The 24,762-nt window shown below is 58.3% G+C and overlaps 1 protein-coding gene across 1 annotated transcript in view; it reads left to right on the top strand.

Annotated features, from left to right (window-relative positions):
• Positions 1 to 1,744: 1,744 nt before the first annotated feature.
• The window catches only part of SH3GL1 (SH3 domain containing GRB2 like 1, endophilin A2), a 30,953-nt gene continuing 7,935 nt past the window's right edge, over positions 1,745 to 24,762 (top strand). Inside the window, exon 1 of the mRNA XM_023244015.2 lies at positions 1,745 to 1,964. Coding sequence (XP_023099783.1) covers positions 1,920 to 1,964 — 45 coding nt within the window. The 5' untranslated portion in view covers positions 1,745 to 1,919. The remainder of the gene's footprint in view (positions 1,965 to 24,762) is intronic.

Genomic DNA, 24,762 nt, shown 5'->3' with positions numbered 1-24,762 from the left:
GCAGCTCCTTTCCTGCCTGGTTTTCTTCCTAACTTTTGGATCTGGGATAGGCACCTCAGGACAGCCTTTCCTCCCCTACAAGGCGGATGGAAGTTCCTTACAAGCAGTTTTTTTCCTTGAAGCAATTACAGCTTATGTTTGATTAGCGCATTATTTGATTTATTATCTTTGTCACTAGCTCCACGAGAGCAGGAATAACTTATCACTGTATCCCCACGACCTCTCAGTGACTGACACACTAGCAAGCCCTCAATAAAGAGTCACTGAGCAAATGCATAAACTTCATTTGATTGGACTGTGTGACCGTGTAGGTTAAAAGGCTCCCACAGAGCAGAGGTCTTCTATCAACCTGTGAGCCTTAGAGTAGGTTTTCTTTAGCTCCAATCTGAGAAGTGATGAAAGAACACTGAAATTTAGTCCAACTTTGGGATTCTACCCATTCTGTAGATTGGATAATTAAAGCCGAATTGTTTGGAAGTAATGTGGAGAAAGAGGGAACTTAGGAATATCACTTTGGGCAAGTCATGTCTTACTCAAAGCCTGAGTTTCCCCATATGAATCGTGACATTCTGGCATCAGGCAATGATTGAAGCCAGTGGATCACGATTGAGAGTGCCTCTCAGAATCACGTGGGAAATTTTTAAAAACTATTCACAACAGTCTCATCAGGACCTTTGGGAGGGAGGTTGCGGCATATGTATTCTGAAACAATCCTGTTAGTGCAGTATCCTCTGTTGAGGCCATTGGAAGCTTCCAGCAATCTTTGTTCGAGAAAAAGCACCCAAATCTGTCGGAGATTTCGGTACTGAAGTCGCAAACACTTCAGCTCTAGCACTTTCTTGTTCCTCTTTTTGGATTAACTTGTTCATTCCAATTCATTAGCAACTTCCAATTAATTGAATTCAATAAAAACTGATGTAAAAACTATCAAGTAACATGTATCAATCTGGGAAGACTTCCTTCCTGAAGACGGTGACATTCCAAACAGATTTCTCTTTTACACAAAGGATCAGGGGGAAAGGTTGGGGGAGAATACGCAAGAAAGGAACAACACTAGCAAAGGTCAACCGGAAACAGGGATCATGGGTTATAGAAAAGGAAGAGAGCTGAAGTCGGAAGGGTTGATAGAGCCAAAATTTGCAAGCTTTGTAGGCCATGCTAGGAAGTTGAGGGTATTCTGAGGTCAGTAGACTGATATGATAGAAATTGTGTTATAGAGCATCTTTCTGTCTGTGTTTTAGGGGGGAAATTAGAGGGGAACCTGCAGGTGGGCATACCAAGAGGAGGCTGGTGGGATGGTCTGGTCAGGGCAGGGAGGACAGTGGGTATAGAAAGGAGAAGTGACACGCTGATGTCTGACTTGGGCCACTGAATGGATGAGCACGCTGCAGGGTGGAAGGCGGTGTGGGGGGGAGGGACTAACCGCGCGCAGAACTGGGTTAGCCGAGATTAGCAAACAGGTACCTGGAGATTTGTAAACCTTCAGCCTCCCAACCTCCCCGGAAGGATTTAAGCGCCTTTCCTTTAAACGTTAAGACTACCTCCGCGACCCCAGGGGTCGCTGCAGCCTCCGCGGACTCTCTAGGCTCTCTCCTGTCTCCTCGCTGGCGGAGGCGGCCGCCACAGGGCAGGCGAAGTGCGCGTGCGTTCTCTGGCCGGCAGGGGGCGCGCGTGCGCAGTCGGGGCCCGGGGCGCGCGCAAGCCGGCACCGGAAGTGTGCGGTTGCCATGTAATATCCTGGCCGCGCGGGCGCGCGAGGGGCTGAGGCGGCGCTGGGGCGGGCGCGGAGCTGGCGAGAGGGCGGTGGAGGCGGCGCCGAGGGGGCCCGCTGAGGCGCGCGGGGTGTCGGCGGCGCCCGGGAGCTTGTCGCTTGCGCGGTCCCTCCGGTTCGGGCGGGAGCCCCCACGACGGAAGGCAGCATGTCGGTGGCGGGGCTGAAGAAGCAGTTCTACAAGGCGAGCCAGGTGAGCGGAGGCCGAGGCGGGGAGTGAGCCTCGGGCCCCGGGCTGCCCGGACTCGGGGGTCAGACCAGGCCCGACCCCGACTCGGGAGGGGGCCGCGGGCACCGAGGGGGGCGACGTTGGCACGCGTCCCCCGCTCGGTGAGCAGAGCCCAGGAGGGACAGGGGCTGCGAGCGAGGTGACCCAGGCCCAGCCCGCCATGTGGGCTCCAGTCTCCTCGAGGAGGGTGGGCAGACCCCCAGGAGGGGCAGAAACGCACCCAGAGCTTGACCCGGGACTTGGACCCCTCTTCGCCTCCCCTCCTCTCCTCTGAAAGGTCAAGGAGGGAGGCAAGAAGGAAGGGGAAGAAACCCTCCTGAGGCTGTCGACACGGGACTCTTGCCAGAGAGCCCAGGGGCAGGGAAACTTCGCGTCTGGAGTGGCACTTAAAAGCAAACAAACCAACCCCCCCTTTGATGGGGCCGGTACAAGGTTGTGCCAGAGGGTGGAATGGAAGGTCAGTTTCCCCCTCTGGTCCCTCAGGCGTCCAGTCCCTTTCCCCAGTGGCAAAGACGGTCACGGACGGTTCATGCCTCCCTCCGAAGACGCGCTGATGCCTTTCCTTTAAAAACACACACGCCTGGTGGTAACATGGTCTACAGAGTCCTGCGTGCTTTTCCTTCGGGGTCTTGGCGATGACATTAGAGCTGGAATTCTCCATCTCAAATGGTTCCCTGCCGGGGCGGGGGGGGGCAGCCTGGCCCTCCCCCGCTTGCTACCAGAAGAACCCCCTCCCCCATCCTGACAGCACAGATACCTCCCTGTGCTACCAGATGCCCCCCCCCCCGGAGAACTCCCCCCTTACCCCTACCCCGGGACTACGGCCCTAGAATTTCTTTGGTCTCTTAATGGACTCATGGCATACCAGGCGTCTGTTGACCGACGTGCGGATTGTTTCCAGCCCTTTTCTACAAACAATACTGATCTGAATAGCCAGTGACTCTCTTTTTTTTTTTTATTAAAAAAATTTTTTTTAATGTTTTTATTTTTTTAACGTTTATTTATTTTTGAGACAGAGAGAGACAGAGCATGAATGGGGGAGGGGCAGAGAGAGAGGGAGACACAGAATCCGAAGCAGGCTCCAGGCTCTGAGCCGTCAGTCCAGAGCCCGACTCGGGGCTCGAACCCACGGCCCATGAGATCGTGACCTGAGCCGAAGTCGGCGGCTTAACCGACGGAGCCACCCAGGCGCCCCTGTTTTTATTTATTTTTGAAGGAGGGAGAGAGAGAGAGTGCGCGTGAGCTAGGGGAGGGGCAGAGAGAGAGAGAGATGCAGAATCCGAAGCAGGCTCCAGGCTCCGAGATGTCAGCACAGAGCCTGACGCGGGGCTTGAACCCTCGAACCGTGAGATCATGACCTGAGCCGAAGTCAGACGCTGAACTGAACGAGCCACCCAGGCGCCCCTAGCCAGTGACTGTCTCTGGTCACAGGTGGGATTGGATTTGTAGGATAAACTCCCAGAGGTGGAATGCTGAACCCAGTCGTTTATGTGTGTTACCTGTGACCGATAAGGATAGGTTTTTTGGAACGGCCAGGCCCCACTGCTCATCAATCTGGGGAAAGCTGCAGAGCCACTCTCCGGAAAGCTGGGCACGTGGGAAATTCAGTTTATTAATCCAGATCCAGGAAGCCCCAGATTCCTTGAATCCCACTGGTTCCTCCATCCCAGGTTCAGAACCGTAGGTGTGGACTTTGTGTGGGTGGAATCCACAGAACCAGCGACCATCTTAGGGATCGTGTGGGCCCTGGTGGCCAACCAGGCTTTCCCCACGGTTTGGAGAAGTCCAGTGGGAGGGAAGAGAAACGAGTCCACAGTCACACAGCTGGTACCTTTTGTCCCTTGATGGAAAAGTCATGACCCTGGTGTTCGGGGCCGACCCTAGATGATGGCTGACCCCTGGAGGAACAGAGACTGAATCCAGAGGGGTTCTAGGATTATTGCTGAGGGTACAGCCCTTTGCCCCAGCAGGATGGAATTAAGTGACCCGGCCCTGGGTTAGACCCTGCCCAACAGGCGCCAGACCCCCAGGGCTCGACCGGAGCACCTGGGAATGGCTGCCTGCTGTCTGGACCTTGATGTAGTCCCTCCTGCAGGAGAAGCCCTCTCCTCCCAACCCCCAGCTGTCAGGGCCCATGCTGGTGGCCCGGACGGTCCCAAGCAGACCCACGGTGCCAGAGGAGCTAGCTAGGCCGCTCGGACCGGCCACCAGGGCTCCTTCTCTCAGCGGGAAGCAGGTGGCCCGCGTTCAGATCTGTGAGAAGCGTGTCGAAACCTGGAAAGCGCGGCGTGGATCAACTTGTGATCTCACCCTTCCGTGAGGCCCGTCCCCAAAGAATTGCGATGGCCACGTCCTACTCTGGGAGCGGTTGTCTTGGCCTCCAGATCCAGCTCTGCTGAGTGGTGCTCTCAAGAATCATGCTGGCTGCACTCCATTCCCTTCTGCAATAGTTTCCACAGTCCCCCAGCATCTCTTGTTTATCAGGGCAAGTCCAGCGTCTCCTTGTGGGTTTCTTGTCTGCGCTCAGTGACCCCCCTCTCACCCCCTTGTCCTCAGAAGAGGGTCAGCTGTTGAGGAGGGCGTTCTGGAGAATGGTATGAGGAGGCAGCTGATGTCTCTTGAGCTCTCACGGCGTGAGCAGGCGATAATGCTTTCAGCCGGCCAGTCTCAATCTGGCCTAAGCGTAAATGCACTCCCCTTTTACACAAAAAGACTTGGGACATTTCTCTCTACTCTCCAGGAGACATTGGCAATATCTGGAGACATTTTGGGTTGTCACAACTTGGGTTCCTATTAGTATCTAGTGGGTGGAGGCTCGGGATGCCGCTCAACACCCCGTAACGCACTGGGCAGCCTCCACCCCCAAGAATTATCTGGGCCCAGACGTCATTAGTGCTGAGATTGAGAAACTCTGCTTTAAGATTTGAGAAGAGTGACAATAATTATACCAGAACAAACAAACGAAAACAGTACAACGACAACAAAATCTCTCCTGGGCCATTCTTGCGATAGCTACCTGCTTTCCTTAGTTTTCAAAACACAGATAACCGCATATACCCAGAGAGACAGGCACGTAGAACTCAGCATCCAGATCCCACGTTGTCAGAACCCCAGAGTGCCTTTTGGCACCTGGTATTTTTCAGAAGGTAGAAGCTTGCATCGTTGCTTCTCAGCTGGGGTGACTAACCCTGCCCCCCTTCCCTCTGCCCCCCACCCCCATGCACCCGCTTAGGGACATTTGGCAATGTCAGAGACGGTTTTTGGTCGTCACTGCTTGGGGAGAGGGTGCTGCTGGCATCGAGTGGGTAGGGGCCGGGGATGGTTGCTGAACACCTCACGGTACGCAGCCAGCCTTCCCCACAACAAAGAATTATCTGGCCCCAAATGTGAGGAGCAGCGCTGAGGTTGAGAAACAGTGCTTTGAAACAGGCTCTTCGAGGCAGAGGCTTGTAACAGTGTTGTTTCTAAATTGAGAACTAGAAGCCAGGTGGACGTGGGAGAGCCAGGGGCAATGGAGAGGCTTGGTTCCTAGTTGACGCTGTGATACTGATTAAAAGTTTCTGATCTCACTGCCGATACTGATAACGAACCAGTTGTTAGTATCTGGCAATATCCCGGCAGAATCCGTGCCAGTTCACCTCTGGTGACAACGTTCAAGTCTCGCATAGGGTTGGTTTGGACTTGAATGGGAAGTTGGTGAGCTTTTACTTCTTGTTGCAAACTGGCCACCGCTGGGCTGAGGCACGGTGAAGGATCTGTAGAGGAAAATGCTGGAAGGAACAGGCATCTGTCTGAGGCCTCAGTCCTACCACCCATCTGGTACTTATGTACATATAGGACTGGGGGCGATGCTTTAGTCTGAATATTTCTGGGGACCTAAGGAGGGTAAGGAGACCCCACTAACAAGATCCAGACTGGGAAGTTCATTTCTCATCGTAAATGACATTAATTTCCAGACCTAAACTGCTAACTGCTTTCTGATATTTCTTGTGGCTGGGCCAGATTTGAGAGTGTAACTAGGGATAGAGTTGGCAGCCGCCTGGAATGCTGGCTTGACTTTTTTTTTTTCTTTTCTCTCTTTCTCTCTCCTTTTTTTTTTTTTTTTTTTTTTTTTTTGGCCTGAAAGATTGGTTCTGTGAGAGCTAGGAGGAAAATTCACGACTGCCATATCCCAGAGCTTTGAAGTTCGTTGGATGCTTGCTAGGCCCTGGGTTTGTGCCGAGGAGGAAAGATCAGACTTCCTTTGAGAGGCATGAGGTGGGGAAAGGGCCGGGGCACCCAGGACCCCAACCTTTAGAGTGATTAGTATCAGGGAGATGTGGCTGGTGTTTGGAACGCCCCCAGATCCTGCCTGCTCTGACCTATTTTTTAAACCTTATTGTGTGGAATCCCACTCGATTTCCTAGCAAAGGGTTTAGCCTGTTAAGTAATAAATATGGAGTGACCTCAGATGCAAAAAGCTGGACCGTGTAGCTCCCTCATCAGCGGGAATTAAAGCACGGAACCTGCGTGCTGAGCACAACAGGCAAAGTGGGGTCCCTGCCCCAGGCCCTTGAGCTCAGCAGCTGCAGGCTAACTGCCGGAAGACCCTCTGCCTTGGGGCAGCACACGCGGGGATGGATGGCTTTGGTTGTTACTGTGTCCACGTGAGATGGGATCTGGATTAAGTCCAACTTTGCCGGAAGCAACTCTGCTGACTCCCTTTGTAAGAAGACCTTTGAACCAGTGGCATCCCTGTGGGACCCTGGACCGAGATGTTCCCGTCCCGCTCCCTTGGTGGACAGACCAGCCTGCTCTTTCCACTCGGCTTTGGGCCGCCAGCTTGCTGGACGGGTAGAGTAACCAGCCTGGTGTTTTAGGCCCGGACTGGGGAGCTACAGAACAGGGGTGAGACTGCCCTCCCCCAAAGGAACCTGGGGCCTCCTTAAACCCCACCGCTTCCCAGGCCTGTCCGTGAAGCTGGGGGAACCTGACCGCCCTCACAGGACCCTGTTCGCCGTCACGGAGGCTCTCTGTAACCAGGCAGCGTCCTGCGTATTCTCGTTAACAAACCAGGACCTCTCAAGCGGGCATCGTGTTCTGCTTCTGCTCCCCGTGCCCGCCGAGCGTGAGGTGGCAAGTTCACCTCTGACTCAGAACCCTGTGTTGATTAAAGACCAGTCAGCGTGCCTGGGCGCTCTTCTCCCTACTTAGCTGGCTCTGTGTGAAGGCAGAGCCATGGGACACTTAATTATAGTCCACGTGCCTCTGAATAATAGCATGTGAGGTGAGGAGTTTCGTAGCAGCTCCCTGCTCAGTTTCAGAAACTGGGGGCTGTCACATTTCTGAGACCCCAGAACTTAGCGAGTGAACCGAGGAGCCAGTGCTGTTTACCCCTCAACCCATCCCCCCAGCTTTCCCTTCGTGGAGCCCCCATCTGAGCGCTAGTTTGTACGGATGGTTCTGAGTTCGGCGGTTCACCCCTCAGCTGCCCGTATGCACATCTGCGAGTTTTTCCTCCGAGGAAACACCGGTTGTGACCAGGCCTACTCAGGCCTGCCCTTTGCCTCTGGCATGCGTCCCGTGGCCTTTGACCCAAGGACGTGGGCCGGTTAGCTGTGCCCTGGCCCGTCTCAGCCCTTCCCCTCTTCTGTGTTGCCAATATTTTGAAACTGATCCAATCTGGGGAAACTCGGCTTTTATTTATTTATTAGAGAGAGAACAAGCGGGGAGGGGCAGAGAGCAAGCGAATCCCAAGCAGGCTCTGAGCTGTCAGCCCAGAGCCTGGCGCTGGGCTCGATCCCGTGAACCGTGAGATCACGACCTGAGCCGAAGTCAAGAGTCAGACGCTTAACCCCCTGAGCCCCCCACCAGGCACCCCAAAACTTGGGTTTTAGTTTGGCCCCGTGGCCCACTTCTTTCATGGGATTTCGGAAGCAGGTGTGTTGCACGTTCTGGCTCTGTGGCAAGTGGGAGCCAGGGGGTTGGCGGGAGGAAAGTAGTCTTCTGTTTCTTACTTCGAAGGTGAAATTTGTAAAATTCGTAAGCTGGAGGGAAAGTGTGATGCTGAAGTCTTCGAGCCACAGACCTTCTCTGCCCCGGGGGTTGGGAGCTGTGCAGGCCGGCCGAGGCGTCTTTACCCTCGAACTCCAGCCCTGGTGGCGTTTCCTGGCTGGCGAAGTGTGAGGGGCAGCTTCTTCTGGTGCCCTTTCAAGGCTGCCCCTGGCAAGCTGGGTGGACAAGTGTGTCAGACTGGCAGCAGCTGGTTTCTGTCTTCTCTCCTTGCTCCCTCCTCTCCCTCCCCCTCCCCCCCTCCTCCCTCCCTCGCCTGGTCCCTGCCCTACCCCTGTCCTGCCCACCCCCCCCGCAACCCCCCCACCCCCCCCCGCCCCCCCGCCCCAAGCTTTCGCAGGCTGGGTTGGGTGCCCACTTCTCACTTCTCAGGAGCACTGCAGTTTGGGTACATTTCCGCTCATTTCCTGTTAGGCAGTAACCAGGGTTCCAGAACGCAGGATCCCAGAGGACAGCTCCACCTTCCTTTTCCGCTCAGCTCCTAGAAAAAACCTGCTGACTGGGCCCTGAGAGTGGGGTCACGCGGAGACTCCCGGCCACAGCAGGAAAATAGATGTGTGATTTCCTCCGAAGGACCTGACTCAGCATCGGGTCGCCGCCCAGCTGCTCAGAGTTCCACACCTGGGGATCGAGCACCTCCAGTGGCCTCCCACACCCCGTGTCTGAGACCTCCAGCCCCGGGGCCACTGTCCCCACAGGGCTCACAGTCGTAGGGAGTGCTGTCCAGTCAGACGATGTGACGTGTCCACCGAGGGTCACAGAGGCTGTGGGCTGTTCTCCCACACCCGGCAGCCCTCCCTGCCCTTGGCCTGGTGAGGCTTAGTTCCCCTCCCATGTGTCCCTTCAACCTTCCCACAGCATCTCCCCAGCCCCCCGGCAGTCAGAGCCCCTGTTCCTGTTTCTCAGGCTCCTGCGTAGTTGCCTTCCCAGTCAAGGGCTGGGATTGATGTCTTTGTCACTGGATCCTAAGTCTCTGCGGGTAGCGCCCCGTGTAGTTCTGCCGTTGCCGTGTGCCCAGTTGAGCCCAGCCCCTGGCCTGTCCCGGACACTCAGTGTTGTATCGGATGGACGGACAGACGGATGTTTGCGCACACTAGTGAGCAAATGGTTGCGTCATGGGTTGTGGGTGCAGATGCCGGAGCTTTGGTGTCAGCACGCCTAGAGGAAGCAGAGCCTGGGACAGGCGGGAAGTATGAACATCCCCAGCTGGCCTGGCATTCAGGGCCTCCTGGAGCCCTGCCTGGTCCCGGTTTTAAGTCCCACCCCTTCCCTTTGTGGGTGGCACACTCCAGTCCGACCGGTGTGTCCGCCCAGCCGGCTACCTTGTACTGCCTTGTACCTTACCTTCCCCACCCCACCCCAGCCCGGTCTCCCTGTCCACTTCCTGTTTGTGTCTTTATGCTTGCCATCTCCTTTGGCCACCTGCTGGAAAGACTTGTCCGTGCTCTGAGCATCCGGCCCGCTGGTCTCCACCCACGTGCCACACACCAAACACCAAACACATCCTCACACCAGAGTGTGCTTTTCTTCTCGTCAGACCGGAGCTCCTGAGGGAGCAGGGCTTGCCTGGGCCATGGCTTGCTGGCCAAGTTGTCGGAAATGGTGGGCTTCTGAGAGCGGGAGTGGGGCAGGACAGTGACAGGGACGTGGCTGCTGCTGTGTCCCTGGGGGCGGCTCCTGCTCAGGTCCAGGCAGACCTCCAGGCGAGCAGAGTGGCTGACAAACCTCCATCAGGAACAGGTCCAACTGGTTTAAAAATAATTCAAAGCTCAGAGACTGTCCCCTTGGCTTTAGATTGGCACGACAGAATGTGCGCGATTCAGTCGCTACTCCCCAGGAGTTCCCAAGCATCACCTTGGCCCATAATTCACATCTTTGCCAGTGCCCTCCACCCAGCCCTACTTTTTCGAAAGTGCAACAAATGATGAACTTTCTGTCATTTTGGGCCTTAGCCCCAGGATTGAGCAACGACCCACATTCTTAGGAAGCCCTTTGGGAAGGAAACTGGTAACTTCCTGCTCCTTTTTACCCCCAAGGACCCAAAGCTCCTCCTGGTCCCCTCCGCCCGCTCGCCTTCCCCGCTTGAGGCCCCGTGGCTGCCTGAAGGCAAACGGGCAGGCATCCATCAGCCCGAAGGCCTCACCCCATCAGAGCCCGGGCTTTGTGGAGGCAGCCGCGCAGCGCTGGCCCTTCAAGGCCAGTCTTTGTGGTTCAGAAGAGGGCCGCTGAGGGGCTGGGGGTGGATTTCTCCATCACTTAACCTCACCTGCCTGGCCTAGGGTTCACCTTTCCCTCCTGGGAGCTCGGGAGCCCTTGCTGTGGTTAGTCTCTTGCTTCTTGCTGCCCTGCGCAGGGCGGCCTTTTGCCCATCTTCGAGGGGTTTGGGACTTGCTGTGGCTCCCCACTGACTGCCAAGCTGGCCTCTGGGTCAGGGCCCCCAAACGCATGCAAGTGAGGCCCCCCACAGAGGCGGGCCGCGAGGTCCTGGACGTGAAGATCCAGGTGTCTGTCTCCTCCAGCTGTGGCATGGAACATCGTCGCAGCGGAGAAGTGTGAGGCGGTCGTCCCGGGCTCCCAGCCGGGCGTCTCTGGCTCCAGCGCCTCAAGGGCACCCGGGTGTTCTCTCCCTGCCTCCCACAGCAGGCCCCGGCTTTGTCCCAGAGGACGGCTTCAGCTCAGGGCGGCCGGGAGGCACTGGCAGCCCCTGCTGCTCGGTGGGACCTCTCCGCCACCTGGGGATGAGCAGGCGTGGGAGTCTTAAGTGGAAGCTGCGGGCCGGAGGGGCGTCTGGGACTCGGGAGGGCGCGGAGATGGTCCTTTTGCCCGGTTGCCTCCGCCGTGCCCCTGGAGTCCAGGAGTGGGCTCGGCTTTCCAGCAGAGCCCGCGGGGTTGACCTCTGGGAGTTTCCCCTCGGTGGCTCACGGCTCACGCTCACCGGCCCGGAGCCAGCCGCCGCTGGGGTGTTGCGGAGGGACGCCCCTTCTCCGGCGCCTCGCTGAGTTGTTGCTGTTGTGATCGGTATTTATGACTTTTCTCTGATCGCATCGTTGTGTTCTATTGACGTGGTCACGTGAACGTGCTCTGCGTCACGATACGTCACGTCGTGTTCCGTCAGCGGCCGTTATCTAGCGAATGTTAAGTTATATGCTTACGTGTGAAGTTACGCGCAACGCGTCTTACCTTGTGTCCCTGCTATCGCTGCGGGACCGTGAAGTGTTCCAAGCATAGAAATAGAGATGAGGAAGGACCACAAGAGCCAAGTGCCCACAAGAGCTTCATGCAACACGAATACAGTCACAGTCAAAGCCCCCTCCCTCGTTTGCACCTTTATTGCACAGAAGTAACCCAAAAGTGCCCAGGATTGTTTTTGCGAGTTCACCCCTCCTCTAAGTGGCGTGAGGTGCTCGTGTCGCTCAGCACTCTGGGCGTGTCCCCTTCACATGTGTCCCCAGACACATGTAACTCTAGGTTCACTGCTCGGCCGGCTGGCTTTCCCCGGTATGACGGTGCCACAGCGCACGTATCCGGCCCCTGCCAGTGGGCATTTAGGGCTTTGCGCGCTTTTGTTCTTCCGGACCGTGTGGCGGTGAGCTCTCTTGCAGGTGTCCCCTCCGGCACGTGCCTCAGTTTTTCCGGACTTATACCTCATTTAATGAAGCCATATAGGTTTTCAGCGGTACCAGCCTGGAAAACGAAACAAAACAAAACCCGTACTCAGTTTGCATGACCCAAAGTCCTGAGCCCAAAGCTGGCGGGAGTCACGTGTCTGAACACTCACAATGGTGATGTTTCAGGCGATGTTTCAAGTGTGCTGCCCAGGGAGCTCAGCGGGGGGCACGGAGGCTCCGAGGCACGGGCTAAGCTGGGGGTCGTCCAGGGGGAGGGCGAACCGTGGGTAAACCCAGGGTAAACCCAGGGAGGCAGCCCGCACCCGGAGCCCTGCAGCTGCCCTGTGTCCTCCTCACAGAATTAATCTGGTCCTCGGCCTGTCACCTCCTCAATAGCCGTGTCCTCAGTCCTGTTCTCCACAGCGAGGCTGAGTTCGCAGAAAGCGCCTGGCGTCCGGTCTTGCCACACAGGGCCACTTGGGCTGGTGCATCCGGTCAGAGCTCGCCTGCCCGCTAGTATGTGTCTGTACGTGGGCGCTTTGCAGTCGCTCGATTCCCAGCTGTGCCTTCTGGTTTCGGCTCCGGCTGTTAACCAGCGTCCTGTGGCGGTATGTTTAGCGCCACTTTTTCTTTTTTTTTTTGCATTGTTGTGCTTTTTGCGGATGATTTCACTGTTTGAAATGGCCCCACGCGCAGAACTGTGGTGCTGGCTGGTGGCGCTAAGTGCAGGAAGGCTGCGCTGTGCCTTACGGAGGAAACCTGTGTGCGCCATGAGCTTCCTTCGGGACGGGGTTACCGCGCTGTTGGCTGAGTTCACCGTTGACGAGTCAATAGCGTGTATGAACTATGGTGTCTTTAAACAGAAACGCACGTGATGCGAGGTGATGTATTGATCGGCCGTGACTAGAGGCTCACAGAAACCTAACCCCAATATCTCTCCCAGGAGCAGTGGCTCCATGTTCAGTAGTTCCCGTGGCAGGCAGGGTGACTCAGGGTGAACCCAAGGGTGTCCCCACCCCACAGAGCCTGCGTGCGTGCTGCCTTGGCCAAGAGCCCTTGCTGGTGGGATCCACAGCGTGGAGCTGGAGATGCAGAGACCACTCGGAGTTAACCGGGTGGGCCCCGTCTGCTGATCAGGGCTCCTTAAACGCAGGCTCCTGTCCCCTCTGGGGTGAGAGGGAAATGTGACCGCAGAACAGAGGACCAGGGCGAATGGAGCATGGCACGTCGGCTCCACAGCCTTTGGGGACAGGACAGGCCACAGCCAGGGAACGCAAGCTGCCTCTAGAAGCCAGGAGAGGCGTGGAAACCCCCAGAGCTGCCGGCACCTTGGTCTCGAGCCTGGTGAGGTCCACGTCGGATTTCTGACCTCTTTAAGATTTTTGTGTTGTTTCAGCGTCCGGTCGTTTAACGTGTTGTATTGTTTAGGAAACTTGTGTTGTTTTGTCACTGAGGTTACAGTAATTTGTTGTGGCAGCCGGAGGGAATGCAGACAGGTCCCCCCGTCTTAAAGCCTTGTCCAGAGACGGGTTTTCGGCTCAGTCTTTAAGGGGTGGGTGTGTGCACACACGCACGTGTGTGTTTTCTCCTCCGTTAGCTCTCGCCTCCAACCTGATGGCCACACTCCACCAGAAAATAGGACTGGTGCACTTGGCCAAGTCCACTTAGGGGGTCACTGTGCTAAGAACAGTTCCTCCAAGAGCCGCTTCCACTGAAGTGCTCTTTGGAGCAAATCGGAAGCTCTGCAATGGTCACTCCCTGGTTCCTGGATCCCCCACCTTGGCGACTTAAGAGCTGGTGAATTCGTAGACCATCCCCCGTCACCGTTGTTTAATGTGCATTTGAAAACTGGCTCTGTGCTCAGGCTTTATGCAGAAACCACCGTGTCAGCCTCAGGGTGCCGCGGCACAGGAAGCATCTCAGTAGGGTCTCCATCTCCCGGGGCTCCTGCCAGGTGTGAAGAAGGAGGCTGGCAGCTCTCGGGTCCAGTGGCACCTTTCTTCCCATCGTGAAGCCTGGAAGCCCACACCAGACACCCTTTGCTTAACGACCCCTCACATCTTGAGAAGGGGCACTTCAGAACCCCATCCTGGGCATCTGTTTCCGTGCCAGCCCTCAGCTCCTCTGCCCTCGGCACTGGTTCAGGTCCCCGCGTCCCTTGTCTCTGCCTTTACTCACTCCATGTCCCTTTCTCCTTTCTGCACCCAACCCATCCTTCAAAGTGCAGTTCAGGGCCATCTCCTTCGTGAACCCTGCCTGGTTCTCTCCCCACAAGGAGGAAGTGGCCTCTCCCTATCCCTTGGCATAGATCCCTTCTATCATCATTTTTTTGGTGTGGTTATACTATTCATTTTCCCCCTCTACTACATGTGGCACATCTAATGATTATGTGTTGAATGAACTGGGGAACTTTCTCAAAAGGAGGAATCCGGGTTTCTGACTTTGACCCCGGTTGTCCATCCCCATCCCGACCGAGCAGATCAGCTCAGGGTAGGAGTCTGCAGGGTGACTGAATGATTGAAATAGGGCTGATACAGTAAGCCAGGGTCCTATGACAGGAGACTGAAGGGAGGGACCAGGGGCGATTCCCAAGGTGATGACCCTGGGCGCTGGCTTTGCATCTGGACGTGGGAAGGAGAAAGGAAAAGAGGACGCACGCAGCCAGAGTGAGGCCCCAGCGTTGGAGCCTCAGGGCCACTGGCCTGCCCTGTTGGGTTCTTACCCCTCATCCGGGAGCCCAGACACAGTCTGTGGAGTCGGTCCTTGCGGGGAAGCGGAGGCAGCCCCGGGTGCTGGGAGATGGCCCTGGCTGCTAGACCCGCGTCACGAGGCGGAGAGGGATTTGAGCACTCTTACGGCTCCGAGCTTAAGACGCGGCAACGCCAGACGTGTATCACATGGGTGACAACAGAGAAGGAAGGCCGGGGGAAAAGACCACCAGACTGGGAGCGCAGGCTTGCTTTTCTCCTGCCAAAAATAAAAACAGCCTCCTTGAAGAGTACCTTGAGTTAGAATTGCACTGCCGTCTTGGCCAATGCAGCACGACCCTGACCCCACGTCGTGGGGGTGAAACTCCGTTCCCTGAGTGGAAGTGCGGCCTGGATGCGCACAGCAGCGCCGTCCGGGAGAACGGGGAGGACGGGGATCTCGGGTGGGGGCGCTGGGGGCAGGAATCCCATTAGCCCGGATGGAGGGTAGAAATCCACTTGGGGGTGGTGAGGGCCGGCCGGCAGGCGGGCTTGGTTGGCTGGGTGAGAGCGGGAGGAAGAGGGCGGACTGGAGATGGTGCAGCAGTTGTGTGCCAGGGGCTCCTCTCCACTGGGGGTTTCCCACCCGTTCCTTCCAGCTCGGTACCCCGCCCACCCTGCCCCACAGGTGGAGCTTCGGGATCGGGTACAGCCCATCAGCTGTGTGGTTGGTGCTGTGAGATTTCTTGGAGTCGAGGTTCCGTCACTGTCCCCTCGGGTGGGGCTTCTGTGGCAGAGGAAGAGCTGGCAGGTCGGCCTGCTGTGGACGTGGTTTTTATCCCTGCCTGGGTGTGTGGGAAGCCATGGGTCCCTCCTAGGAGGGCTCCCCAGAAGGCCTTTCACCCCAGGAACGCGGACTCGTTACTGCCCCTGTCATGTGGGCCCCTCGGCAGATCCTGTTTCTGGGCCTTGTCGGAGTCGTGGAGCCCTGCCCACGGCTGCTGCCTGCACACAGCCTTCCTGGCCGCCTTTCCTCGGGTCTTGTGCCCCACAGCGAGCAGCAGGCATGCGTGTGTCGGGTGGTCTGTGGTTTTTTTTTTTTTTTTTTTTTAATTTTTTTTTTTTAACGTTTATTTCTGAGACAGAGACAGAGCATGAACGGGGGAGGGTCAGAGAGAGAGGGAGACACAGAATCTGAAACAGGCTCCATGCTCCGAGCCATCAGCCCAGAGCCTGACGTGGGGCTCGAACTCACGGACCGTGAGATTGTGACCTGGCTGAAGTCGGACGCTTAACCAACTGCGCCACCCAGGCGCCCCTGGTCTGTGGTTTTTAAAGCACATTCACACCTGAGTCCCACAGCACGTCGCCCCCACCTCCCGTGGTACAGGTGAGGAAACTGAGGCTCAGAAGGGGCTGCCTCTTGCATAGAGTCATGGGGCCTAGAGTGCCCTCCCAGGAGCTCCCGGAGGGCGGGCTGTGCGTGCTAACGGTACCTGTTATCTCAATGGATATTGGTTGTCCCGGTACCTAATGGGAGCCAGGCCCCTGCCACCCTCCCAGCTCCTCACGGGAGGCACACTGCCCACTGGAAGTTGGTGTTTGGGGGTGTGGAGGGGGGCGAGGCTGTCCCAGGTGGCATTGCTGGAGTGAAGATGAGCCCTGAGGGAGGAGAAGGGGGCCCCTGAGAACAGCTCGTCTCCGTCTGTGGCCTGCAGCACGGTCCCCGGGTGCTCGCCCACTGCCGGGGAACGAATGGTGAGGGCGACTGTGTGTGCGCGTGCGCACGTGTGCATGTGCGAGGCCTGACCGCGCATCCTGAGAAAGGACAGGTCTGCCTGCTCCGTTCACTAGAAGGGTGGGTGGCAGCTGGGGGCCCGGGAGCAGTTTGCCCCGGTGACTGCCAGAACTGCCGGCCTAACCCCGGCCGCTCCCTTCTCCTCGGCCCTGCTGGTCTGTGCTGCGGTGACTGCACCGTGATTCCGAGACTCCTCCCAGCTCTGAGTTCTCGAGACTGACTTTGCAGTCGAGAAGGGCGAGTGCCCCTGGACAAATGGGGGGTGTGTAGGGAGAGGAGTGGTCGGGCAGGGTCACGGCCATAAACACGCAGCAGGGGTTGGTCTCCCGGGCTGAGAGCTGCTGATGGCTTCACCTCTCCCTGCTTGCCACGTGCTGTCCTGGGATCAGCACCTGCCCAGGTGCTTTTGTAGCCACGCTGGAAGAAACCGGTCTTGGGGACCGTGGGCCACCGTGGCCGTGAGTCACCTGTTAGCCAAGCCTGTGTTGTCACCGCCCTGATATGACAGGCGAGCAGTAGAGCCAGGTGAGGGTACATTCCTCAGCACGCACTCAGGGCCTCCGCCTGGAGCTGTGTCAAGGATGTCTGCTGTCTGCCCTCACAGCGGCCCTCGGCGCCCCGAGCGTGTGTGGGCCCGGTCCCACACAGCTCCAGCCTGGCGTGTTTCTGTTTGGTCTTTAGAGGCTGTTTGCCTGCCAGCCTTCCTTTCCTGTGTCCTGTGCTCCCAAACCACAGACTTGTGGCTCTCACACGGGTTCCTGTCGATAAGAAACCATTGCCATTCCGGGAGTGGGGTCCTCTGGATGCGAACCAGCCCGGGCCTGGCTTGCTCAGATTTCTTTCTTTGCAGATTTTCCCGAACCTTTGCTCTCTGGTGAGGGAGCCGGCTGTGGGCAGACCTGGGGTGGAGAGCAGGGAGCTGGGCTGGCAACCTCCAGCCAGAGTGCCAGCCTGGCCTGAATTGCCCACAAGCAGACACCAAGGGGAAGTTGGGGATACGGACAGGTGCTGCCGTCTGCTAGCTCCTGAGTCCACTGCCACCACGGAGCGGTGTGTGAGGTCGTGTCAGTTAGTTGCTTCCTGGTTCAAGCGTGGGCACAGCAGTGATGGGGTTGCTCACTTCAAGTTCACAGTCCGGCGGGCGGAGGGCCATAAAGAGATGGGAATGAGGCGGTGCCGTCACCGAACAGAAGATGCAGCTCGAGTGAACCTGGTCCAAGGTGATGTCTGAAGGGGGTGGGGGCTTGAGAAAAGAAGTGCCGGTAGTGTGATGGGACAGGTGGCCAGGTGCCACATCACTCCTGCCTAGATAAGGAGGCAGGTGATAGAGAACCAGGAGGGCTTCCTGGAAGAGGTGGCTTCTCATTAGTTAGGCTTTTAAAAATGGAAGGGGTCTTAGAGACAGGAGCGATGGCCTCTGTGTTCCAGGAGGCAGGGGCGCTGGGCTTTAGATGGATTCATCGGTCACCTTAGCTCGTCATGGTTGGGGTACTCACGGCCCCTCATTGAGACTTGTGCCCGGGTGCCTAGCCCCTTGTGTGGTAAGCTGTGCTCCCGGTGTTTGATACTGACCTTGTGTCTGTGCCTTCCAAGCAGGATTTCCAAACTTCATCTCCTGTCTCTTCCTGAAGAGTTAGTCTTACGTCAGCTCTGCCATCGATAAAAGAGGAGTTCGTGGAACACCCTTGTTGTCTCTGCACACGCAGAGCAGAGTCCTGCTTCGCCACCCTGACTGTGGACCGGCAGCTGGCGGCCACCGCACGGCACCCGCTGAGCGACGCGGGGCTGGCGCCGCCGGGCCAGGCGGGACTCGGGGGACTTATTACATTTGTTTGTGGGCTGGGTGTTTCTTTTTTATAAGTTTTCGTCTGAAACTGACTTTCCCGGTGGTGTGACCCACAGCCCTCCTGCCTCATCCCCAAGATGAGACGATAAAACGCACAAGGCTGATACATATCCAGGCATTTTAGCCCTGTCACGAATCCCACGTGTGGCCTTTTCCAAGGAGACGAGCGTCAGACAATTGCTGGCATCTTGGTAGTTGGTAAAAACTGTCTGTATGGGATCAGGCCCAGCTCAGAGTCCCCCCGTCGGCGGGCCTAGTTCCTTCCACCTGTCCTGGGAGGAGGCAGAGGGAGCTCACAGCCTGAGCCCCCACCCCAGTCTGCTGGTCCCTCTGCCGGGCCTGTGGCTTTGCTTCTCCCTTGCCCAGGGTGTGTTCTGGGCAGAGCCACAGTCAGCAGGTGGGGGCGAGGGAGTCCTATCCAGTTCTTCCCAGGTTAGCAACACTGTGCCACGGGAAGGGTTCTGCATGAGGGAGTCTGGTGGACCCCCCCGAAGAGCTCCAGTCTGGTGCACCCCTGGTATTTGTACAGGGCTCTTTAATGTTTTGGGAGCTTTGGCCTCGTGTCAGCCCTGAGCCATGGGTTGTGTCACGTTCCAGAAGGCTCAGGACAGAGCCGGCCCTTGAATTCAGGTCTCCTGCCTCTGGGCCAGCATAGGTAACTTGGGTCCTTGGCCTGACATCCAGGAGCAGGTGAGGTCCTCCCGACCACCCGATTGCAGGGGCTTAAGATCGGCCCCACACTTGCTGGTGGGAGGGCTGGGGTTTGCAGCCCACCCCAAGTGCCGACCTCAGTCCCCAGCAGACCAGTGCTCGTTATTAATCAGCTCCCTTGCACCCAGAGCCCTGACACCCAGCCTCTGAAAATAAGCAAATGGGCGCCTGGGTTGCTCAGGTGGTTAAGGATCCAACTTTGGCTCAGGTCATGATCTCACTGTTTGTGGGCTCGAACCCCGCGTGGAGCTCTGCCCTGGTGGTATGGAGCCTGCTTGGGATTCTCTCCCACTTGCTCTGCCCCTCCCCGACTTGTGTTCTCTCTCTCAAAATAAATAAATAAACTTAAAAAGAAAGGAAGGGAGGGAGGGAGGGAAAAGAAAACGAGGAAACAAGCCAGAGACGTGCAGGGGCAGCCTCCGAGACGGGTGATTTAACACTTTTGGGCTCAGTTACCCCTTCCGCCCGGCTTGGCCTCACTCACAGTGTGCACCGCACTGCCTGGCCCTGAGCAAGGCACCTCGCCTCCTGGGCCTTAGTCGTCCTGTTTGTGAGGTGAAGGTAGTTGCTCAGAGGCTGCAGCTGGGCCGGGTGGTTGCTGGAGGTCTCAGGTGGCTCCTTCCGTTCCTTTTGGGGTCTCAAGGGTGACAGAAGGACCACGGAACATCGTCGTGTGCTGTGTGCCTCTTTCTCAGCTCCTGCTGTCCTGCCTTCCTCTGCAAGCCATGAGTGTTTTCAGCTGGAAGCCAGCTTTCCCCAGCACCCAGCAGGGCCCCCTCCTCCCCCAGAGTCTGTGTAATCGGTCAGGGACCTGGTTAACTGGATGAAAAGGAGGGCCAGTTTGTTAAGTGGCCTCTGCTTCCTTGTGGGGAAGCTCTGGCGTCTCAATGGAAATCCGAGGATTGTCGATCTTTACAGTTGAACCTGGGCCAACGCTCCGTTTCATTGACAAGGAAACCGGGAGGGTCCCCAGAGGAGCCAAGACTAGGACTAGAGGTCACTGCTCCACCACGGTGCGTGGGGAGGGTGCTCAGTCCTGTGGCTCCTGGCCAGACGGACTGGGAGGGGAAATCCCTGTCTGTGGCCAGTGTTGGCCAGCCTGGGCCCTCCGCAGGCCGACACTCAGCCTGCCCTGTCCCCACACCGTGCACGTGGAGCCCAGGCCAGGCAGGGCGAGTTTCTGGTTACTCCTCCTCCTAGGACTGCTGAGTCACCTTGGGGGAGGGACAGGCACTTCCTTGAAGCAGGGCTGAGGCCAGCTCTGTACGTTTGGTGGCTGGGACCCTGAAGCAACAGGAGACGGCACTTGCAGCTGCCTGCGCCCATTCTGCCTCTGCTCGGCCCCTCGCTTGGCCTCCGGGTCCTCCCGTGCCACTGCGCCTGTGTTTCATTAGCCCCTCCTCAGGAGGTGGGGGGGGGGGGGGAGGGAGGGTCGGCCCTGAAGGGAAGCAGCCGGGGCGTGGCCAACACGCCACGCCGACCCTGTCCTGTCCAAGAGTGACCCTTTGTAGGTGGGAAGAGGGGCCAGCCAGTCTGATGGTATCCATCAAGCCCATGCAATGTGCCGGCTTGGGGCAGAAAGCAAGACGCACGGTCCCTGCACCCTGGGAGTGTGCTGTCAGCTAGGGACCAACGGGGTATCCAGAGTTAGGGAGAGTGCTCTGAGGCGGGGGGCCTGGGGGCCTCTAACAGGACATCACACTGAAGCTGGGGCCTCTGACTCCCCCCAGCAGTTAGGCTGGAGTGATGGACTGGGGGCAGGGAAGCAGTCCTGGGGGTGCAGGCAAAGCCCAGGCAGGCGCCTGGAGAGGGTGGCAGGCCCTGACTTGGCTCATGGAGAGTCCTGGACAGGAGGCAGGAGCAAGGCCCGGGGAGGGAGGCCAGTGTGGAGGCTCCCCGGGGTCCCAGGGAGGGGTGAGGAGAGTCCGAACCAGGGAGGGGGCAGGCCTGGTTCAGGCACGTGGAGGGGGCACGAAGGGACCTCGTGACAGACTCCTAGGTGTTGTGAACCTCATTAGGAAAGCCGTGTGACCATGTGGGGGAGGGTGGGCGGGGACTTCACTGTCAGTGAAGAAAAATCCTTTTAGCCGGAGCCGAAGGGGCAGCTTCCTGGGCGTCTGCCGTGTGGGAGCCTCTCCCGGCTGGTACTCGGACTGTGTTGTCTACAGAAGCAGAGGTCAGGGCTTGAAGACCAGGCCTCAGCGACATCCCTCTTGTGCCTCGGGGACAGCGACACCCAGAGCTTCGTCACCTGACTCATCACTCCCTCCGCCTTGACAGTCCCTGAGTGATTCTCCCCGTCTGCCTCGCCACTTCCTTCTCCAGTCAGTTCTTCCCGATGCTCGCTTCCTGCTTTGCTCCCAGTGCAGTGGCCATGGCTAGCTCAGACTCCTGGATTAAGCCAGACAGGTGACTCCAGGGCCTTCCCCCGTCATTTGAACAGCATGTGCCAGGCAGGGAAGCGGCAGCTGGGACTTCACGCGGCATTCAGCTCACCGCCTTGCAGACAGCAAAGTGTTGATCTTCCCGGGCCAGCCCGGGGGCCCTGCTCTTCATCTTGAGGAGCCAAGCGGTACAGGGAGGCGGGAGGCTTGAGCCCGCCTGAGACGTGACCTAAACGGCCGGTCCTGCAGGTGGCAGAAAACCACAGGGGTCCAGATGGCAAGAGGCCAGGTCTGACCGGGGCCCCCATGCCAGGCTCCTCTGCACAGCTTTCCTGGCTCTTTCCCCAGACGACAGCCAGTCCCGTCTGGCTGGGAGACCGGCAGCTGGCATGTCCCTGCGGTCTGGGGGGCCTCCGGCTTCTGCTTCCGAGCCAGCCTCTCAGCCGCTGCTGCCCCTTCTGCTGAGGGAACGCCCCGGCTTTCAGAGGCCACTGTCTTCGGGCACCAATACTAGGCTCCCAGTGAGGCCCTGCCATACTGCGTGCGGAAGTGTGTCTGCGGGTGCGTGTCTGCTCGCCGGGGCCCGATCTGGTGGCCACCATGCCCAGTTTGGAGCCTCTGTGTGGAACGTAACATCGGGAGACTCTTCCTGGTTGATCGCTTCCACTGCTCCGTTTCACCAAAAGCTGCAGTTGAGAAAACACTGAGTTTTGATCTCGAGGAGGAGAGGAAGTGTGCGCCCTGAGCCCGAAGGGTACGGGGAAATTGCAGAATTCCCGGTACGCCTAAGGAAGTTCTGACTTGTCGGAGCCCTTCCCTCCGTGGGGTTTACCAAAGGGGGTGGCGACTTAGCGCACAAATATTTACTAAGCGCCTGCGACGGATAAAGTGTCGCTCGGTGCCAAGACCTTCAGTCTGTCGCTGACACGTCTTCACATCCTCCTGCTCCACCCACGAGGGGCGGGAAGGTTCATTTGGGCACAGATGATGTTTCTGTGGCCCCTACTTCAGTGGCACCTCTCCCTCATCCCCGGGGCGGTGGCCCAGCCCTGCGTCTTGTGACCTTTGCTCTCAGAGCCAGTGGGAGCTCCGCCCCAGTCAGCGAGCAGTTCTTCAGTTCTTCCGGAGAACTCACAAGGCCCCGAGGGCCCGGCCTCTGGAAACTGTCCCGAGTATCCTGGGCACGCTGGGGGCCACAGAAGGTTTCCGGGTGGGAACGGACACATCGAGAGAAGGCGGCTCTGGGGCAGCCGGGGCACCACACACGTCGCCTCCGCAGAAGCACACTCGGCTCACCTCGCCTTTTCAGAAAGAGAGTCCCGTTAGGCAGAGAGGACACCAGCTGTGTCTCTGCCGGCGCCCCTAGGTGGGGGCGCAGGGGGGTGGGAAGAGGAAGGAGAGCTTGGAGGAGCCCCGCAGTTTCTTGTCGGGCAGGGCAGCAGACAAGCTCAGCCCCGCGCCCTGCGCGTGCCGTTTCTGAGTCATGAGACAGAAGACCCGAGAGGGGCCGCTCTGCCGCGTTTGCTCAGAGCGTTCCAGATGTCAGGAGGCGGCAGGGAGGGCGGCCCAAGTGGGAAGGGGTTTGGAGAGAGTGTGTCTGTCCTCGGGCCCCTCCCCATGAAGTCACCCTGGCTCAGGAATTTCTCAGCTCTGCCTGTGGCCTCTTGGGGCCCCCCACGTCCAGGCCTGGTGCACACCGCATTCTGACCCCTCCTCATAGCCCTGGGAGGCCCTGTGTAGGCCCCGGGCCTCACCCCCCTTGCGTCCCTCACCAGTCGTCCAGTACAGGGCACCGCGTGGGCGGACTGGCAGGTCCCATGGGTCTGAGCACAGCTCCCGTCTCCACATACAGCTCCACGGCCTGTCACCCTTGTTTCCTCATCTGTTAAATGGGCCCTCTGGTCCCTGCGTCCTCATTGAGTAGATACGGGGCCCGGCACTTAGTAGTCCAGGAACGGCAGCCCTCGTGGCCCGAACCTGCCTCTCACCCATGTCTCTCTCTGCCCACCCGGCCTGGCCCTGCCTTTGGGACCCGGCCTTTCAGGTCCGGCTCAGACAGCACTGGCTTTGCGGCCACGTCCTGCTGCCCTTTGGGCGTATTTACACCTCCTCTGTGACTCCTCCCACGTTCTTCTCTCCGTTGCTCTTACGTCTGACGGTCTCCTCTCCCGTGCCAGAGGGGTGCTCCTCAAGGCCAGGACAGACTCCCGTGCCCGGTCCATACCTCTTCCTGCTGCAGACACAGTTCATCACACCACGGCGGTCAGCTATTGCTGGCCTGTCCACGCCCTCCTGACAGCCGTCGCTGACTGGGGCAGCAGGTGCTCACACCTGAGAGCCAGGAGGCCTGGTCCCTGGCCCGGATCCTCAGGATGGCAAGTCTAGGGCCACAGCCCTAGTGGCTGGGCTAGAGTGACTGGGCCTGGGCCCTCGGGGCTCCCCTCGGCCCCTTGTTTCCATCACCTATTCCAGGCCAGTCGCTCGGGCTCTCCAGCAGTGCCTACCGGCAGCTTCTCCCCTCCACGCCTGGCCCTGGGCTCGCCCTCACCTCTGAGGATGGTGTGGGGAATGTCACCCTGACGCCCACAGATGGGCAGGACCAAGTCAGCTAGGCAGAGGCAGGAGGGGAAGCATGCGCCAGGAGAGGTCAGGTGACTTCCAGTGTTAGGCTGGGAGGTGGTCCTTGAGCGTCACAAGTAGGCCACCACAGCACAAGGTGGCTGGACACAGTGTAGGACACGAGTAGGAAAACGTTAGCCCCCATCTGAGACCGTGTGGCCCCGAGCAGCCCCGCTTGCCCCCTCTCCTCCCCGCTCCTCTGTGCCAGCCTCCTCTTCCTTTTTTTTCCCCCCCTTAAACCCTTAGATCATCAAAGCAGATCATCTGCCCAGGTCACTGAGCCTGCAGATCGGCCCCTTCATTTTCCGTGTCATGTGTATCGATCAGGTTTCCTTGCAGAGATGATTCGGTTACGAGGCTGCCGTTGGCTTCCTCCCACTCAGCGGGATTCGTGCCACTTCCCCAGCTGCCACCAAGTGGCCTCACACGGATGTGCCTGCCGGTGTGGACAGTTGTCCCCGTGCTTCCCCCCCACCCCCCATGAAAGACCCTGCCCTGGCCTTTCTGTGTTCCGCTTGACCACTGCTCATGGCACACGGCATCTCTGTTCCCTCTGGGGATCATTCTGCATCCCCGCGCTTTCTCTCCCGAGTGTCCCGATCGCTCACTCCCCAAAGATGGCCAAGACTGGAACAATAACGCCAGTCTTTGAAAGTACAGCCCCTTTCCCAACTGGTCTTTGGTATTGAAGCCCACAGGCCGGCACCCACCCACGGAAGTCACGTGGGTGCTCTGGGCTGAGGATTCGGCTCCGTTCCCAGCTCGCTCCCCTCCCAGGTGCCCAGTTCACAGGTGGTGCCGTGAGGTCCACTGCTGATAAACAAAAACACAAGATCCTGCGACAGGCCGCCGTCTGCCTGATGCAGCCGCTTGTGGACACAGCCTTGCAGATGCGATCATTGAAAGGCCAGGTGGGATCTGGTGCCCGGAGAGCAGCACGAGGGGGTCGGGCGAGCAGGGAGGCGTACAGGGAGCGGGGTCTCTTGCTCCATCACCGACAGCAAGCACCTCTGCAGTCTGAACTTAGGGGCATGGAGCCACAGATCCCTGTCCCATCC

The sequence above is a fragment of the Felis catus genome, chromosome A2 (genome assembly GCF_018350175.1).
Source record: "Felis catus isolate Fca126 chromosome A2, F.catus_Fca126_mat1.0, whole genome shotgun sequence".
NCBI classification, from domain to species: Eukaryota; Metazoa; Chordata; class Mammalia; order Carnivora; family Felidae; genus Felis; species Felis catus.
Note: the sequence above shows the minus strand (reverse complement) of the source record. Positions and strands in the feature narration are given on the sequence as shown.